This window comes from Phaenicophaeus curvirostris, chromosome 5 (genome assembly GCF_032191515.1).
Source record: "Phaenicophaeus curvirostris isolate KB17595 chromosome 5, BPBGC_Pcur_1.0, whole genome shotgun sequence".
Lineage (NCBI taxonomy): Eukaryota > Metazoa > Chordata > Aves > Cuculiformes > Cuculidae > Phaenicophaeus > Phaenicophaeus curvirostris.
Genome location: NC_091396.1, coordinates 49,159,198 through 49,177,260, shown reverse-complemented (window position 1 = coordinate 49,177,260; position 18,063 = coordinate 49,159,198). Strand labels below are relative to the sequence as shown.

General features: G+C 37.0%; 1 protein-coding gene across 2 annotated transcripts in view; it reads right to left on the bottom strand.

Annotated features, from left to right (window-relative positions):
- Positions 1-7,764: 7,764 nt before the first annotated feature.
- FLRT2 (fibronectin leucine rich transmembrane protein 2) overlaps positions 7,765-18,063 on the bottom strand; it is a 67,108-nt gene continuing 56,809 nt past the window's right edge. Inside the window, exon 2 of one of the 2 annotated variants that reach the window (XM_069858637.1) lies at positions 7,765-17,496. In XM_069858637.1, coding sequence (XP_069714738.1) covers positions 15,105-17,090 — 1,986 coding nt within the window. In that variant the 5' untranslated portion in view covers positions 17,091-17,496 and the 3' untranslated portion in view covers positions 7,765-15,104. Of the gene's footprint in view, positions 17,506-18,063 lie in introns of both variants that reach the window. The other variant, XM_069858636.1, reaches the window with a different exon arrangement.

The window sequence follows — 18,063 nt, the reverse complement described above, 5'->3', positions numbered from 1 at the left end:
CTCTAAACTAGATTAAAGAGGACGTACAAGGACTCTGTTACAGCACTTCTAACACATGTATTATCTGTCCTAGATTATAGCTCAGCAATACAGTATTTCCATTGCCAGGAACTGATCGCAGTACTTATACTGAGTTTATGAGGCCTCATGACTACAACGGGTAAGGCTGACTTTTCTTGATCGCCTGGAACTTTGCTTTGACCTGGTTTAGCTATAACAGTATTTTTCTCTCATAATCAAATTACATGCATAATTGATTTCAAAATGACTTGTCTTCTTATGGTATGAGCATAGTTTTATATAGAGTTGTAATAAGGAGTTGTTCTGTATACAGAACATATATATATGAATGAGATATTGTGGCTCTACTGTAATGAAGAAACAAAGAGAAATATAGGCCCAGTATGACAGCAGAGGCCTTGAGAAGAGGAGGCACAGGACAAGCGACAGGGGACAGGACAAGAGGAAATGGCCTCAAGCTCCGCCAGGAGAGGTTTAGGCTGAACATTAGGAAAAAAATTTTACAGAAAGCATCATTGGGCACTGGCACAGGCTGCCCAGGGAGGTGGTTGAGTCACCTTCCCTGGAGGTGTTTAAGGCAGGGGTGGACAAGGTGCTGAGGGGCATGGCTTAGTGTTTGATAGGAATGGTTGGACTCGATGATCTGGTGGTTCTCTTCCAACCTGGGGATTCTATGATTCTATAGTCTTCTCAGTCAAGGAATTGGGTTGCTAATGACTCATCATATTCTACCTTAAAAGATGGAAGGATTCTGAGGGACAGCAGAAGGGTAAGAACACTACCAAGGAAATAGGAACATAACATCTAGGAAATGTACGATACAACTCTAAATGTATTATTACTGAGGGGTATTTTTGTTTGTTTGGATTGATTTTTTTTTTATATGGTTGTAACCTTTTCTTTATGTTCCTTGTTTTCTTGTCTGTTATAGTTAGATGTTGACTAACTCTCTAATTAGACTGTTAAGATTGCATTTATACTAATGACAAACTCCTAGCTTTACATATAACCATTGTTTCCTTTTTTACCTATAATGTTTTCAAGCAAAATCATGGATATTGGGACGATATAATTACAATGAAGCTTGTATGCCTTTATTGAAATATTGTGGAACCTGTGTATTAAGTTAAAGAATACTCTTTTTTAAAATGCTAAACCCGATTCTTACCTCCTACTAAGATGTCTCTAGGCAAATTTTTTTTTTTTTTTTGCAGCAGAGGTCATATAGCTGCATTTGCTAAGATCCTAATATCCTAATTAAAGAGAGATGCATTAAACTACTTTCAAAAGATGACTATACATTATTATATAATATTTAAAAACTGGAGCCTTTAGATTAACTTTGATTTCCCCTTAAGTTCCAAGAGCTTTGGATTTTTTCAGTTTTATTTATCATCCTAACATTTTTTTAAGAATGTAATGTGTGCAGTTCAGGAATGGGAACTGGAGAACATGGAGCTAAACTCAGAAGCCAGATTTTAGCTTCCTGTATATCATTCATGTTGCCCAAATGGCTCTTGAACACATTTCAGGTCACTCAGTAGGGATCTATTTGCTGTTATACATGAATCAGATTGAATGTTGGAGGCACATGTGGTGAGTAGTGTGACACTGAGAAGTGACAGACATGGTGATGGTCCATCATGCTGCTGGAAGCCTCCCTCAGCATTAGCTGTGCATGCAGAGGTACCCAGAAAACTTCTCTTGGTTGACTCTTGGATTTGTCCTATTTTGCCTCTTCTCTCTTGGCTGGCTACCATGAGAAAAACATGCACATGGAAAATATGACATATACTCCACATGATCTGCTCCAGGCAGGGTAGTCAAGTAGGAAAAACAAAAGGACAAATCCTGCAGCAAATATAAGGAAGCATAACTAAAGACCTGTCAGGGCTGGAAGCAGTTAATACACCAGATGACTGGTATTTAGCATAGGAAAAAAGACCTTTCTGAAGTGGATTGTTTCTGAAACACAATTTTTAAATAATTATAAGAAAAATAGTGTAACATTTTGAAGGCCATAATGTTCATTAGAAAATACAACTGTATTTTACAGCAAGCAGTAAATTCTAAAATAAGGAAATTCATGTTATATCAGGCATACAATACTCCGTACTCACAGAGTAATGCTGTTAGTGTTTTACTTATAAATTTTCTATTTGCTATGGGTATTTCACTGTCATTCTTCATCAGCTGTCAAAAGATAAATCCAAATGAATACATGTCAACTCTTAGAATCAATGCAGAGAAGGCGTTCATCTGACAGTGCATTTCTCTACAATTTCAAACTAAGATCAGCCTTTGAAGCACAGATAAGTCTTGTCTCCTGATCAAACTCTTTTTGCTGGATTATTTGGGCTTGCAGAACTTTATTTCTAAACAATTCATCTTCTATAATAAGGTAGAGGAATGTTTGCTGAGAAATTTTGGTTTGTTTTCTTTTAACAGAAAACCATACAGCTTTCCAAATCCAATGTAACTTATCAGATATTGGTGTCTTTGGGGGAAAAAAGGTAAAAAGGAACTGGGAGTTATTCAAATCTTAAAAAAGAAATAGTTGGAAAATGTATGTAATTAATGTTTTTTTTCTCAACCCAGGCAAAAATAATAGCAAAGGTCTATTAAATCAGGCTCTTAAAAAAAGAGCTGTCATAATTAAATCCCATAAAGACAGAACATTGCTCAGATAAGGAACTTTTCTATCCTTATATTTACTGCATTTCTATCTATATACACCAAATCTGGACAGAATTTCTATGTTTTGGCCCATGTTTATTTAAAATACATGGCACAATTACTGCCTTTCAATTTCCTAATTCTTTCTTCACCCCTCTTCCATATATTACTTTGAAGCTCAGAGTAGTCTCTTACAGAAACTTCAGAAACTAGAAGGAACTTTATTACTTGTGTCATTTCATTTACTAGCAGGGATGATCTCTAGCTTGAAAACAAAGTTTACTAATAAATTCTAGGATAATATGCACTCTTTATGCTTTTGTATTCCTAAATACCAGAGATTTATTCAGTAACATGTATGCAATATTAAAGATTAAAAACAAAACCTGAAAACCCATAGTAAAATATGTTTTAAATTGTAAAGGCAGGTATTTGAAAGGAGGAAACATCAGGTTCACTCCGCATGAAACAATACTCTGCATGAAACAATACCCTGTTTTGTTTCCATCTTGAGCAATTAGTAAGTCAGGAGTCCTATCAGAAACAAAGTACGTGAACTACCCACTAAAAATTATAGTAAAACATGGAGGTTCTGAGGTTCTGACTGTCCAGAACTACAGTATAAGCATGTAAAGTAGTCATTTTAACTACAGAGTTAACGTATCTGGGAGAAGGAGAGTAGCTGGGGGTACTACAAGGTGTGGATCTTGGTTAGCACAAGGGAACTGTGTCTAGCCAGTAAGGGAGCCCATTCTTAGACCATTTCATGGATGACTTGCCCTTTATTTGGAGAAATGGGTGGAGATACATCTCTCAAACTTTCCTCCTCACCATGGGAGAAGCTCTACAAATTATGACCTCAGGAAAGGATGGATAGATTGGTAGATCTAGAAGAACAGATCTTTCTGTTGTAAAGAATCTCTTTACAACAGAGCTGTCTCAGCAAGTGCTGTAGAGATGACTGGAGTCATGTATGGAATACAGAGCATTTGGCTTATAGGCTATCTATATGCTACCTACATGTCCAGACACACAGTCATGGCCCAGAGCTCTGCAGCTCCCATTCCTAGTCCTTGAATTTGACATGTGATTTTTCATGTCTTTTAATTGTGATGTTAGGATACCTAAGCTGTGTATGAGCAATCGGAGAAAACTGTGGGCTTTTACTGTTTCAAGTCAGCAGCCAGGTGCTAGTGGAATGGCAGGAAACAAAGGGAAAGATGCAGCTCACTATTGGTGAGGCAGAGAAGGCTATTGCTGAATGCCAATTTTCTTTGTGTGGCTCATGTCAGCCAGACCTTTTTGAAACAGTTAGATAATTGAGGAGGAACAGTGACAATGAACACTGCTGTTATATGGGCTGTTATATGGGCTGTGATGTGCAAATATATCCCCTCATGCATGAGAGAGGCTCTCAATTCAGGCATTACACAAAAGTCCCACATAACAAAGGGTTCTTCATAAAGCATAAAGTGAAGAGTGAGTTAAAAAGCAGTTCACCTAAGACGGAAATACTGTCAAATACAGAGGAAGTAAAAAGGACATGGAGAAGAAAATGACATAGAAAAAATCAATTGTAATGACCATGATGTAAAAATCTGAAATTTTCCTTTCTGTTTCTTACTGAGTTTTATTTGTATACTGTCTTTTCCCACATTCTCCTCTATCTACAGTTTATCTTCTCTCTCTTATTCAACTTTTAGTGCACAGGCTGCCAAAGCATATACATTATTGAAAAAATGCTCTCACCAATACTGACAATATAGTTCTTAAAAAAAAATTCATGCTATTTTACATCTTTTCTCCCTTTCAGAAGCTTAAATGGAACTGAAATAATGCATAAATCCAGAGCAAAAGATCAGTATGGCACTCAATCTAGACTGATTCATATTTATACATACAGATACACATAGCATATGTCTATGTCTATGCTTATGTGTATGTCTGAGTGTCTAAATATACACACACACACACATAAAAGATATACAAATACAATGTGCTTGTGTGTATGTTCGTGTGTGTCTTATCTATGTGTAAAAATGGTGAGAAACAAATAGTGGAAACACAAATGTAAACAATAAGTGTAAATTTAAAAGTGCTAAATGTAAACTCTTACCAACTACATTATCACAAGAGGCAGCAAACAGCAATCTGTCTTCTAAGCCAATCATGCTAGAGAAAGTTGATATGGCATAGAATAAATTATACAAATGCATGATATTGTGAAACTTGTGCTTCTGGATTTTTCGTAGTTATGTATAAAGTGAATTGATAACATAGTGGAAGATCTTTACTTTCTGACTAATGGTTCACTGTAGTGCCAGCATTTCTATAGCTTAGCTTTGTTGGGTAGTCTTCATCACATTTGGTGTAACGGTTTTGCGTAGACTTTTTCCTTGCATTTTGACAAAAAAGCAATAGTACAATCTACTTAATTTCAAATGTTAAGAGAACAATAAATTGGACAAGGAATAATGGAGAAAATAATATATATCTAAACTGAAAGTAGAAGTAGCTGATCTGACCATTAACACAATGATCCATTGCGGTTTGGAATTTTGTCGCAAGCACGTTTCTAGTATGTCCATTGACAATAGGAGAGTCATCAAAAACATGATGTTCAAAACTTGCATTGTTACACACTCCTTTTTGAACACAGAGGTAGACCTGGAACTCCAGAAATTAAAGGAAATGGTAATTAAAGGCCCACAAAAAAAAAAAACCAACCAAAAAACAAAACAAAACAAACCCACCTCAAATCCTTCTCGACTTTCATAGGCATGGGTTGTACATTTTGTTAAATACCCCCAAGAGGATGCACCTCATTGAAGGTACCTCAGCAGGGTCCTGTACAAAACAAAGATCCTATATGCCACAGAACACCTGTAACTTCTTGCATACTTCATAAAATGATAACAGTTCTGCTTCTACCAGATGCTGCTGCTGACAAAGAGAAATGTCATGACTCCAGTTATTTTTCCTCTGTTCTGGACATCTTGTTTTTTGAGGGAAATCTCTGAAAAGTAGCTACCTTCTTCCTTGATTGCTAAAGAAAGGAACCTGTTGTACCTGAGTAAGGAAGAAGAAACATGTGCCTCGTTCTCTTTGGGCAGCTACTACCAATAATCTGTAAAACTGAATATATAAACACGACGTTTCTATAACCGCAAACCTGAGTTTATCCAGTCTTCCCAGCTGTAGTATGGACTGGCTAGGCCCTGTGACATTGCGAGTTGGCAAAGGTGAGCTCATTTCTGCAAAATAAGCAGTTTTTTGCAAAAGAGAGCGGTTGGCAAAGGGAGCGGCCAGCAATGGACAACTGCATCTGGTGAAACAGATAGATTAGATGGTGGCTTAACAGTCACACCAGCCAAGGACACCTGGGGTGAGATGGAGGCATCACAGCCTTGTATTAATTCAGTTAAGAGCAGAAACACCACAAAACCCACGTACTGAGCTCCCCACCTCACAGGGGTGGCAAAGGGCCAAATCCCAGCTTCTGATGATACAAGTGACCTCGCCAAGGGCCAATCAACACATACTAACTGACTTAGTCCCCACCTCACCAAAAGGGGCCAAAAAGAGGTTTACAAAAGGGATAAAACTGATACCTGAAAACTCTTTTCTTTGAGGAAGAAAACATGACCAACTTACATGATGGACCTGGACCTCTCTTCCTCGACCAAGAAAAAATGTCTTCATAAGATTTACATGCCTCTGACTCTGTCAGATTTTTCCCAAGGAAAACAACTGCTAACTCAATTTTTTTTTATTGTTACTTGTTTCATACATACATACATATATACAGATACAGATATCTATATATATGCACTAATTGCTAACCATTTAAAAGTGTTTAAGCGCTAATACAGCAGTGAATTTATCAAGGCAATACAGAACTTTTTTTAATCTGTCCCTTGAATTAAATTGCTTATCGTCTCTGATGGGCACTGCTGCAAATGGCCGCTGGCCATCCACTTTGGGCCACCAATCACACATACTAACCCTGTGGATACCGGTCTCTAAGGAGACTCTCAGAGGTAACGGGATGCTGACTTGTGCCAAAAACACACATAAGCACACACACATAATCCTTTAGTCATAAACCATCAGCCAAGTCTGAGACTAAAAATGGTTCCAGCCACACCTGGGATCCTCTCTGAGGGGATGGTGAAAAAGCAAGTGTGAGCATCTTTCTGCCTTGTGACTTGAGGGGAGGGGCACCTAAGCCTCCTGTCAGAATCTCACCTTTGTTTAACATGACACCAGCTCAACTTCCTAGTATGACTGTTGTAAATAAATGTTGTAAAATACTTAATTCAACATAAAATTCATAGCAAAACTCTTTAAGATAATTTCTTTCTTACCACAGTACTTTTAAATTTTGTCTTTTGTTAAAATGAAGACACAGTCTTACCATTGCCATAATTGTAGCAGAAAATAATTCACTTCTTCGTAATGTAACATAAGGAAAGCCAAAACCAAAGCAAAAAAGTGTAGAAATAGAGTTAACTACAAATTTGTTGTGAAGGGAAGTATTATACACCAAGTAGCCTATATCAAACTTTTCATAGTAAAGCAATGCACAGACAGACTTCCAAGTGAAAATCATGACCAATTAGATCTGAAAATACCATGAACCCTACGCTACTCACTGTAATCATGGAAAAAAAAAGCAAATATTGACTTCAAAAGTAATCTACAACACAGACGTGAGTAAAAAGCTCCTAGAACTCATTTCTTGTAAAAAGGAAATAGAATATATGCTTGCCAGGGACACTTACTATGATAAGCTTCGATATTTTGATGAGATTTTTTTAAAATTCCTTAAAGTACTCAGCTGTATACTGTTAGAATAACTATAGTAATTTGCACTATCTCCCCTTTCCCAGATTTCCTTCTTCTTTTTTTTTCTTAAGTCATATATGCTTGCCAAGTTATATGTGCTGTTTGCCAGCTAGAAGTAGTGTCTACCACTCACAAGAAAAGTTTTCTTGAAAATGATATAGAATTCATGTGCATGCCTTACTTCTGCAGTCCTCACTTAATAAAACATGGTAATGTCTTGCTTGAATAAAGAAAATTGCTCATATTAACATACACAGCAGTACTTGACAGCAACGCTCAAATTTTCTTAACATGTTTCTTTAATGAGGAAAAATTCCTAACATCCACATTGTAAGTCAGAGAGCAATGAATTACATAGTGATTCCTGAACTGTGAATGCTGAAACCTGTTTGTGAAGCTATATGAGGTCAAGCTTACAACACTGTCATTTAAATTATTTGATTTTCAATTTGAACCAAAGTCTGACATTCAAGTGAGTGTCTTACAAATTTGGAAGGACTTATTATCTACATAGAAATAAAAACCTATTCTAGTTCAACCCTAGTATTTCTTATTTTCCTCTTTCTTACAACACAGCTAATGGTTTGAGAAAGTACTGTGCTCTTTCTTGTGTATTCACTTTATCCTATTTTCTTGATTCTGCTAACTGAATGGGATTGCAGTCATTTCTGAGGATTTAGATGTTTTGGCATATTGTACACGTGTTAAAACTGGACCTCATTTGAAAGTCTGAAGATTGTAGAGAGTGTTTAAAATTATGACACAACGATATATGTATAGAGCATCTGTATGTGTCCTTTTTCATGTCCATGACATGGCAGTAAAGAGGAGTATCTCTATATTCTGTCCATCATTATTGCTATATTTAATCTTCAAGAATGAAATCTGCTTCTCTTCATCACAAACAGGAAGTTTCAAAGTATGAAAATTACCGCATTTTATATTCAGACATACTGTTCGAAACTCATTGCAAAGAATTTTATTTATCTGTGTGATGACCTGCTCAAAGTCTATAGGAGGGGAAATACTGATTTCACTCAAGAAATACAACATTTTAACAAAATCTTTCTGGCAATTGTGCTTGTCAAGAATGATTGTGTTCAGCTTAGCACTCTATTACCCAGCACAGAGAATTCTCACTTTTGCACAGAGCATGTTGAAGTTGTAAACACGTGTGTATTTTGAGTTGGATTTTCCATAATAGCTTATACAGTGTCTTCATTCTTCAAGGCATTCTACACTTAGAGTAGTGTAATCAGACTGACTGAAGTTCTTCATTATTTCCTTCTGCATATGAATCCTTTTTGTACGGAGGAAGGTAAATAATAGACCCAGTGCAGAAGACAGAGTCAAGATTCTTCTTATGCTGTGTAAGATGTCCACACTCAAGTCTACCTATACCATAAGCTCTCAATATTTGTACATAAATTTTTGCAGTCACATATGGTAGCCCTAATATGGAGCTCTAAGTAGAAAATGTGTGTATTTATGTGTAAAAGAATGTTCTTGCTGTGCTCAGCAGCCTGTTCGTGGCTTTAAATGTGGATACGTCACATGGCTCTCTCTCCCCTCATTTTCTGTGAAGTCTATTTCAGTGCTACTCTTCTTTGTAGCTAATCCCTCTATACACAACCCCAGGAATTTATACACACACGTGTGTGAACAGCTCCAGATAACAGAGTTTAGAAGTATAAAAAGTAAATATAAAGATTGATCTCTACTAAGATAAACCATTTGGGGTTATTAAAAGGTTAGCTGATGAAGTCGTCAGTGTTTGTCGACTTCTTTTGAGAGAAGGAAAACAAAATTGCAGATTGAAAATGATATTGTTATAATTTTTGCCAGAAATACATAAATGATTCAAGTGTTTATAATTTACTTTACCTCTGTTGTCCACCTTACTGTTGTAAGGCAAGAAGGTTTAGTTTCCAGAGTCTAATATGGATCAGAAGAAACATTAGCTCTCAGGAGTTTTACTTGGTATATATACAGTGTTAAGACAGAGAATAAAATAATTTTTAGAGGAATTGTGACACTCTGCAATATTAATTTCAGAGCTTTGCAGTGACACAGCTTGTAGCATTCCATATTTCAGGTTCTGGCAAAGCCAAGAATTAGTTCTTCTATATGCAACTAGAAGAGGAGTATTCTTCATTTCTAAGTAGCTGAAGCATCTCTTTATATATACTGTATATATTACCATATATTTTAAGTATAAGATAGACAAAAAAATTATTAAGGCCTATTTCTGAATGTTGTGCATTCTGAAAATTCAAGAATAATTTTAAGGGAGAATTGGAGGAAAAAAATCACACTTCATTTTAAGGAAGCATTAAATAGACAATGACAGGTAAAAGGCAGATTTAAGATTGTCAAGGATGAATGTCAAACTCGTTTATCAAATGACTATGCATATAATGGGACACAGTTTCCACATATATATGTGTTACAGACGTGTGTAGCTGCTTAAGTGTACCTATTAATTGCAAACACTGGAATACAATCTGTTCTTGTTTTACAGTGCTTTCCTATAAGTATATAAGAAGGAGATAATCTTATAATGATAAGATTAAACCTGAAAAATTGAAGTAAAAAATGGTTTAACTTTCTGAGAGACAGAAAATGAAAATCTTTGTCTTTTAGATTCCGAAGAGAGGGTGGACATACAGTAGAACATTTGAAAATGCTTCCAGGAATGAAAGTACAGAAGACTGATATTTTTGGATTTTTTCTGTTTTCCCTTTCAGATATTCATATCCTTATTTTAATTTACTTGCTCACATAAATACAGCAGGATTATTGTATTTTTTTAAATAACTCTTTACTGAATATGCCAACAAGATAATATATAGTGTATAGTGAGGCTTTGAAGTTAACAATGCGTGCAACATGGCAGATTGCAGAAAACAGATAATGCAGACTTCAAACCATCTATTTTTCCATGTGAAAGACAGAAAGTATACCAAACACAGAACAGAACCAAGTGTGCATGTCTCAGTTAAAATCAATTATATGAAAGATTATCTTCAGACATTTGGGACCAAGTGATGATAACAATTTGTTTAGTAGCTTGTCTGTTTCTGAGAGGATCAGAAATCAGCTCTCATGAGGCACATATCCACAGAGCCCCAGTATAATAAAGGCCTGCCAAATCTCTTTTGTACTGTTTTCCAAAGGGACAAGTAGCCAATGTCCTTTTAAAGAGCAAGACACTCTCTGTTACATAAAAGTTTAATTCCAAATGTTTCACTATTGCCTGTAGTATTACCTGGGATACAAAAGTGCCCTGTTCAGTAGAGTTCAGGGAAGTAGTGATCATCAGCTTCCTAGGATTATCTCTGTGTTTAGAAGAGAGCATCAGACAGGATTTGATGAGGCTCAGAGCCAGAAAGTTTTCATTTTGGCACCCATTTCTATTTTGTTTTTCCACTGAGCTAGAAAGATAAGTCATAAGTAAAACCATTATTCTCATGTTCTACATAAAAAAAAACTTTAATAATCTCCATGTTATAATTTAAGGTGAAGAAGTACTGTAAATGGAGGATTCAATGGGAATTAACCACTTCACTGTCAAAAGCTGAGACTGAACTTTCACTTCAAAGTCATTAATAAAGTGCCTTACATAGACCTTTAAAATCATAACAACAATACACTATGCATAAAGTTCTTTTTCTTGCAGAATAAAAATCAATACATTTCTTAGAGGGATAGAATTTTCTCTCATGAAAAGAGAAAATGTTTGAAAGAAAAATACAGTTGAACTACTTGAGTAGCAAATGGCATACGCTACTTCATTTTCCTGTTTTACACGACATCCACTGTAGTCCTTAACCGGCTTACAGGGAAAAATGCTACTATCTTTTCAGACTAAAGTAACCAATCCCTAAATATTTTTGTGAAGAAATTCAATGATAATATTTCCAATAAAAACTTCTTAAAAAAAAGTTCATGCATTCATCAGGTGTCTGTTTCTGCCAGCAAACTACATGCAAGACACACTTTTTATAGTGACAGAATCTGTGAAAACAAGGACCTGTTTGTAAAAGTAAGTCTTCAGAAGGAATCCAAGCACTGGGCACAGCAGTGTTGTGATACCGCTTTAATATAATTTCACTTCAACTCTGATTATATTCCACTCACCAATCTTTTCTGTACATTTATGCCAGTTGAAATCAGAACCTGGAAGTGAGTATTTCAGATGAGTTTTATATGTACACATTTGGGACCTCTGCTCTACAGTCTTCAGTATCTGTGGTTTGATATTTGAACTAAGTGAAGATGATAATTTTTATGAAGCTCAAGAAAAAAGCCCCTAATGTTGAATTTTACATTACCGAAAGATCATTGTCCATTTTGACCTCTGACTTTTTCCAAATACTTTACCTAGGGAAATCATGTACTTATCTATTTGTGACCTGAAATGAAGTTTCAGCTGTTCATTAGACTGACACTTTGAAAAATCCCAAACCCTTTTGTAGGTAGAAATACATCAACTATTTCAAAGCTGAATAGCAATTAAAATTGGGAGAAACTTTCTTCAAATGAAACATACTAACTTTCACTTCACTACAACTGTGAGCTTGTTTAGATAATACTCCCAGCTCTCTCCACAAATTTTGTCACATGCTTGCTACGTTTTGTCAGAAGAGTATTTATCGAAAAGTTTGTCAGTATCCAATGCAAATATATATATATTTTTCTTCATACTGGAAAGAAACATAAAGTATACTATCTTTAATATCATTTTGATTTTTGATCTAGCTGAGCAGTAGTCCACAGATAAATATGTAATTCATCATCCAAGATAAAAATAAAGTTTGTGAATGCCTTCTTTTTTCACCCTAGTAATAGAGTAACCACGTTTGTTGTCATCATTTTGGACTTGTGGATCATTCACCTGCAGTACAATTGAACTCCCCGAATAAGTAATTTGCTACAAATAAGGTGCCTAGCTCATCTTGAACCTATGGTATCCTGAAGCGCAGAACTGAGAATGCTCATCACAGAGGACAAAGATTTCTCCAGCATCAGTCACTGAAGTATGAAATTCTAGTGTCTACTTTAAAAGGATGCCTTTTGAAATCAAACATACAGCTAGTTATTTCAGTGAAATTAAATACTACATCCACACCCAATGGGGATATCTGACTTTACTTAACTTCAAAAAAACTCCAGCATGCAATGGAAGCGTGCAGAAGCACAACTATTTGCTGCTTGTCTTGTGGGCTTTGGCACCTAAAACATATTAAACAAAAAAACCAGAAGTATCAATCTTCCCATCATAATCTTCAGTAAAGAGGTAACAGAAAAAAACATTTTGCATAGACGTTTCTACCTAGAATTACAACATTTGAAATCATATGGCAACCTTTTATTCAGCAAAATTTCAGTGACTTTACTATTACAGTAGCCACACAGGCTGCCTAAAGTAACTTATAGCTGGACAAAATAGCAAATATACAGAACACAGACTGGAATTTCAAAATGTGATTATAAAAGGTGTTGGGGGAGGATGCGGTTTCTTATACAGTGATTGTACTTTGCCATCAATCATAACTGGATTCATTTTGCCATTGCAGATAATGAATGTTATCATTTGATTTGAATTTCAGGAACTGCACACTCATAGGTTGCTGAGTGTCAAGAACAGGTTGAGTGAAATGAGCAAAGGAAAGGATTAAAAACCTCTCCCCCAACTTAAGTAGCCTCATAAAGTGAAAAATCTAAGCATTCCACAGTGAAAGTGCTTTAGCCTCTACCTCCAGTCCACTTCTAACAACTTCTCCTTGACCCTAGTTGGTTACTGTAAAAAGTTTTCTCTTTGGTTCCCTAGTCTCTCAGGAAAGTTTTGTCTCCCTCTTTTCCTCTTTGTTGTGAACTTTTTCTCGTTCTCGAGCTCAGGACAAAGTGAGCTGAATTAAAAAAAAAAACAAACAAACAAAACCAAACAAACTCAAAGAAAGGAAGAATTGGATTCCACCACTGAGCTGGCAAGAAATCCTGAGTTCTTGGCAGTCACACAATCAATGGAGTGGCTGGAAAATTCTATAACTTTAAGAGCAGCATCATGGTTTTAATACAAGCATGATGTTTCACATAATGCATGTAAAGCTCAAAGACTCAGAAGATATTCCAGATAAAGAATTACAGGAAATAAAAAAGCAAATCCTAAGCCCACCTGCTGCTTATAAAGCACAGATCATTTCAGAAAACATCCAAAAGCTTGAGATGAAGGAAGGATAATTTAGAAGGCCAAAGTATCTGTGTGTTCTCAAAATTCCTTAACTAACCAGATGCTCAGTTAATGTCCATTTCTGTATTCTTGAATGGGTAAAAAACCCAAACCCCAAAGAACTAGAATTTACACACAATTTCCCCTGCTGAACATATTTCAGTTCACATCAGGCCTGGAGATCTTTCCAATAATAATTAATTTTTTAAACAGATCTTTCCTATTTGCTTTCTGTTTATCTTTTTGTTTTTATACTTCTTCATACTGAAAATAACTCAGACCCCTAAATCAAACAGAGCTTGAACAATAAAAGTCAATGGCAACCTTTCCATTGGCATCATATTTTACATAGTGTTTTCAGCAATTTACATTTTTAGATTCCAAATTTTACTTCAGTACTGCAGAGCTGGGAGCACTCAGAATTTCCCTCATTCAAGCTTTACCTGAACATGCTGTGTCAACAAATGCTGCTCTATTAAACAGAGGTGCAATTTAATGACAGCTATCTGTTACATACTGATAACCTTCATCTCCCACTGAGAAGGGTCAGAGAATGCCTAAAGCTTCTTAATCACAATGAAAACCAGGCACAGTTTCTATCATAAAAGTATATAGTATTGGGGGACATTTTCATAGTAGTTTTCACAATTAGGAATAAAGGTCACTTTCAGTTTGACACTGAGCTCTGTCTACCTTTCCTATTCCAAGTATATTGAGAAAACTCATCCATCAAGGAAGTAAATTGTTTGGTAGCACTCAGAACTCCAGTTTTCATTTGGAGGTAGGAAATGCAGAACTGACAAAGGGGAAAAAAAAGTATTTCTAGTTGTTTGAAACTCAATACCAACTGACAGGTTTAAGTCATAAGGGTTGTACCCATTTTTATCTGGATTGTGTTTATCTGTTCCTAGTGACCCTGGTTTAGTATTCACTTATTTATATTTTTGTACTACAGCACACCTAGAAACTTAACATCCCTCAGACAGCTTCGACAGCAAAGTGGTTAATGTTTGAAGAATGAGGCATTCCTTCCTTTGCCATGACATTGGGTTCTTATTGTACAACCCTGTACAGTACTTAGCAATACTTTTTAAAGATTTTAAAAAGCAAAGAGTTACAAAACCATTTGCAATTAACTTGAAATAGAAAAGATAGCACTTTTTTTTTTAAATCCCATTATATAGTACACCGTATAAATTACAGAGTATTCAAATGCATAAATGCATCTGTGTAACATTTATCAAATGTAATTTTTTCATTGTTGCTGGGGGGTTATTTTTTCCAGAGTTTTTTCTCTTTGTCCCAGCACCCCCATCTCCCTTCACTATCACGTATGACAGTGCTCCAGGTCTGAGACATTGCTGTTGCAGTATCGCATGTTGTTGGGGATGTGGCAGTCTGTGTAGTTAATGCCCCCGTTTGGGGTATAAATGGGCTGCAGTCTGAAATCTCCTTTAAGGAGTTGATCATTATTTAAGGAGACAATCTGGAAGCTGGTTTCAGTCATCTCCAGGATGGAGTTGTCCTTCTTTGTCCCTGCCTCGCAGTAGTCATCTTTCCGACGGCCTCGGTTATATTTCCACTTCTGGGAGGTGTAACGCCCTTTTTTGTGCATGTGCCAGCAAAATATGCTGAGCAGGACCACGAGGACAAATATCACTGCACCCCCAATCAACCCTGCCAGCAGAAATGGGGAGCCCAGGTTTTGAGAAGTCGTCTGTTCATGGCTAGAGGGGATGTTGCTGCCATTGCTCAAAAAGGAAGCCTTGGTTGTGGCCTCTGAACAGACACTGTCTTCTCCAGTTCGGAAATTGTAAGTATCCAGTGGCACCAAACAAATCCGATAGGTGGATTTGGGCTCTAGATTTACCAAGTTTAAGTGTTGCTTCTCGCCACTAACTATTTGTTCCTGAACAATTCCTCCTACCAGACTATGGCCCATTTTAACCCAAGTGAGTTTATATGCCATCATGGTAAAAACAGACATCCAGTTAACTTGGATGCAAGTGTCATTCACAAAATGGATGGAGAGTTGAATCCGTTCGGATACAGGAGGTGTCACCCTTTCCCTATCCTCCCTTTCAGGCACAGTGGGAAGTGTGGCTATGGTGGGAGTGAGAGGATTGTATTTGCTACTTGGGGGAGGAACTGATGAGGTGGAAACTAATGTAGTTGGCATGGTGGTAGCTGGGACTGGGGTGATAATAAATGGCAGACCAGGAGTGGTGGTGGGGCATGACAGCATATTCATATTGAGCTCCCTGACTGCCATACCTCGGACCTGCTCTGGTCCTTGGCACATAAAACCCCGTACATTGATTGAACTGGGAACAAATTTGAGCCATTCGGTGACCCACTTAATACTACAGTCACACAACCAGGGATTATTCCTTACAGTGAGTTGTCTCAGGTTGTGGAGATTATCAAATACTCCCTTTACCAACATCCGAAGTTGATTGTTGGAAATATCAAGACGTTCGAGCTTGTGGAGGTTTGAAAAGGCTGTAAGTGGTATATGGTTTATCTGGTTGTCCTGCAAGTAGAGCCTTAATAGATGTGTACCTGGAAGATCAGGAGGAGGGTAGGTCAGTGAATTCCGTACTATTGAGAATTCCTTGAGCTTGGACAGGTGGCTAAAGGTGCCTTCAGCTATGCCTTTATTAGTAAGGAGATTGCCATCTAAAATCAGACGCTCCAGACTTGTAAGATTCTGGAAGGCCAGGTCTGAAATGACAGCAATTCGGTTTTCATCTACTCGAAGTTCTTGTAAGTCCACCGGAAGGCCTACTGGTACACTGCTTAAGTGATTCTTGGACAAGAATAGAAGCTTGAGGCTGATGGCTTCCCGAAATGCCCCATCCTCAACACCAACAGTGGAGATGGAGTTGTCATCCAGGTGTAGCTCTTCCAGCTTCAAAAGCTGAGCTAGGGCAGCCCGAGAAATGGTCTGAATGTTGTTTTCCTGCAGGTGGAGAACCCTGACATTCTTGGGCAGGTTCATGGGGAATTCATCCAACTGGTTGCCATACAGGTAGACTGTGTGCACAGACTGGACATTGTGCAGTTCTGCAGGAAATCCAGCATTATTAATTTGGTTATTATGGAGGTAGAGGACGGTTACACCCTCTGGTATTCCAAGAGGCACTGAGGTCAAGCTTCGCTCATTACAGTAGACAAAGTTTCGATCACAGCGGCACACTTTTGGGCAGGCTAAAGTTTTGGAGACCTGCATGTAGAGCCCCAGGGAAAAGATAAGCCATGATTTCATGAGAACAGCCCAGTCTGTGGGCCTCATTCTAGTCCATGAACCCATTTCTAATTTAAAGAAATATAGTATCAAAGTGTTAAAGAACCAATAACAATAATAAAGCACAGGTAGCAAAATCTCAAGTAATTAAAATTGGCTTATAATTATGTCCAGAGTTAAAGTCCACGAGGCTAAGTATAAAATAATCCTTTTATAACTGGTATACCTCCTAGTTTTGATAAGAAAGCCACAGTCTTATTAGCCAGGGTTACAAAGCTTGCTGCCTTCCTCCATGTGTGCTGAAAGAAACAATAGCCACGTCTTTACAGGTAAACAACAGGTTAATTTAAAGCCACCAAAAGTCATCTGGTTTTGAGTTGCTTGGAAGGATATTTCCTTTCACTGAAGTCTGTTGGTTTTACACTCAGCTTTCTGAAGTCAGCCAAGTCCTCATACCAGCTATCTGCCAGATCTCGCTTGCCTGTAAAAGAAAAGAGAAAAGAATGAGCTGAATAGCATGAAATGTTTAATAGGGAAGATCAAGTCCATTGGAAGACTATTCTAAGACTATGCTCTTTACGGCTTTCTGGGAAAAGAGGCATTAATATTAAACATCAGCTTAATACTTGTGTTAAATAGTCTTGAAATAGATTTGATGCAAAGTCACTGCAGGGACCGAAGGACTTTCAGTGACTTCAGTGAAGGCTATATCTGTCACTTGTATTTGCATATTGTACCTTCAGTCTTTGTCCTGTTACAGTCTGTTTAAAATCCTAAACCTAAAACATTTTACAAACCTAAAGCTAAACCATTTAACTGGGAATTTTTGCTCAGGTATTTTTTCACTTTTGCAGAACCACTGACTTCAATGAATGCTATTCACTGATGCCTGAAAGAGTAGAGTCTGGGCTGTATTATTTAATTACACTGTAATTTTTTTCATTTCCTACCAGACTCTGGAATGTTCTGCTTCTATTTCTGTAATGCCATTATGTATAGCCTCCAACCTAATGCACATTGCCAGATTATTGCACCTCAC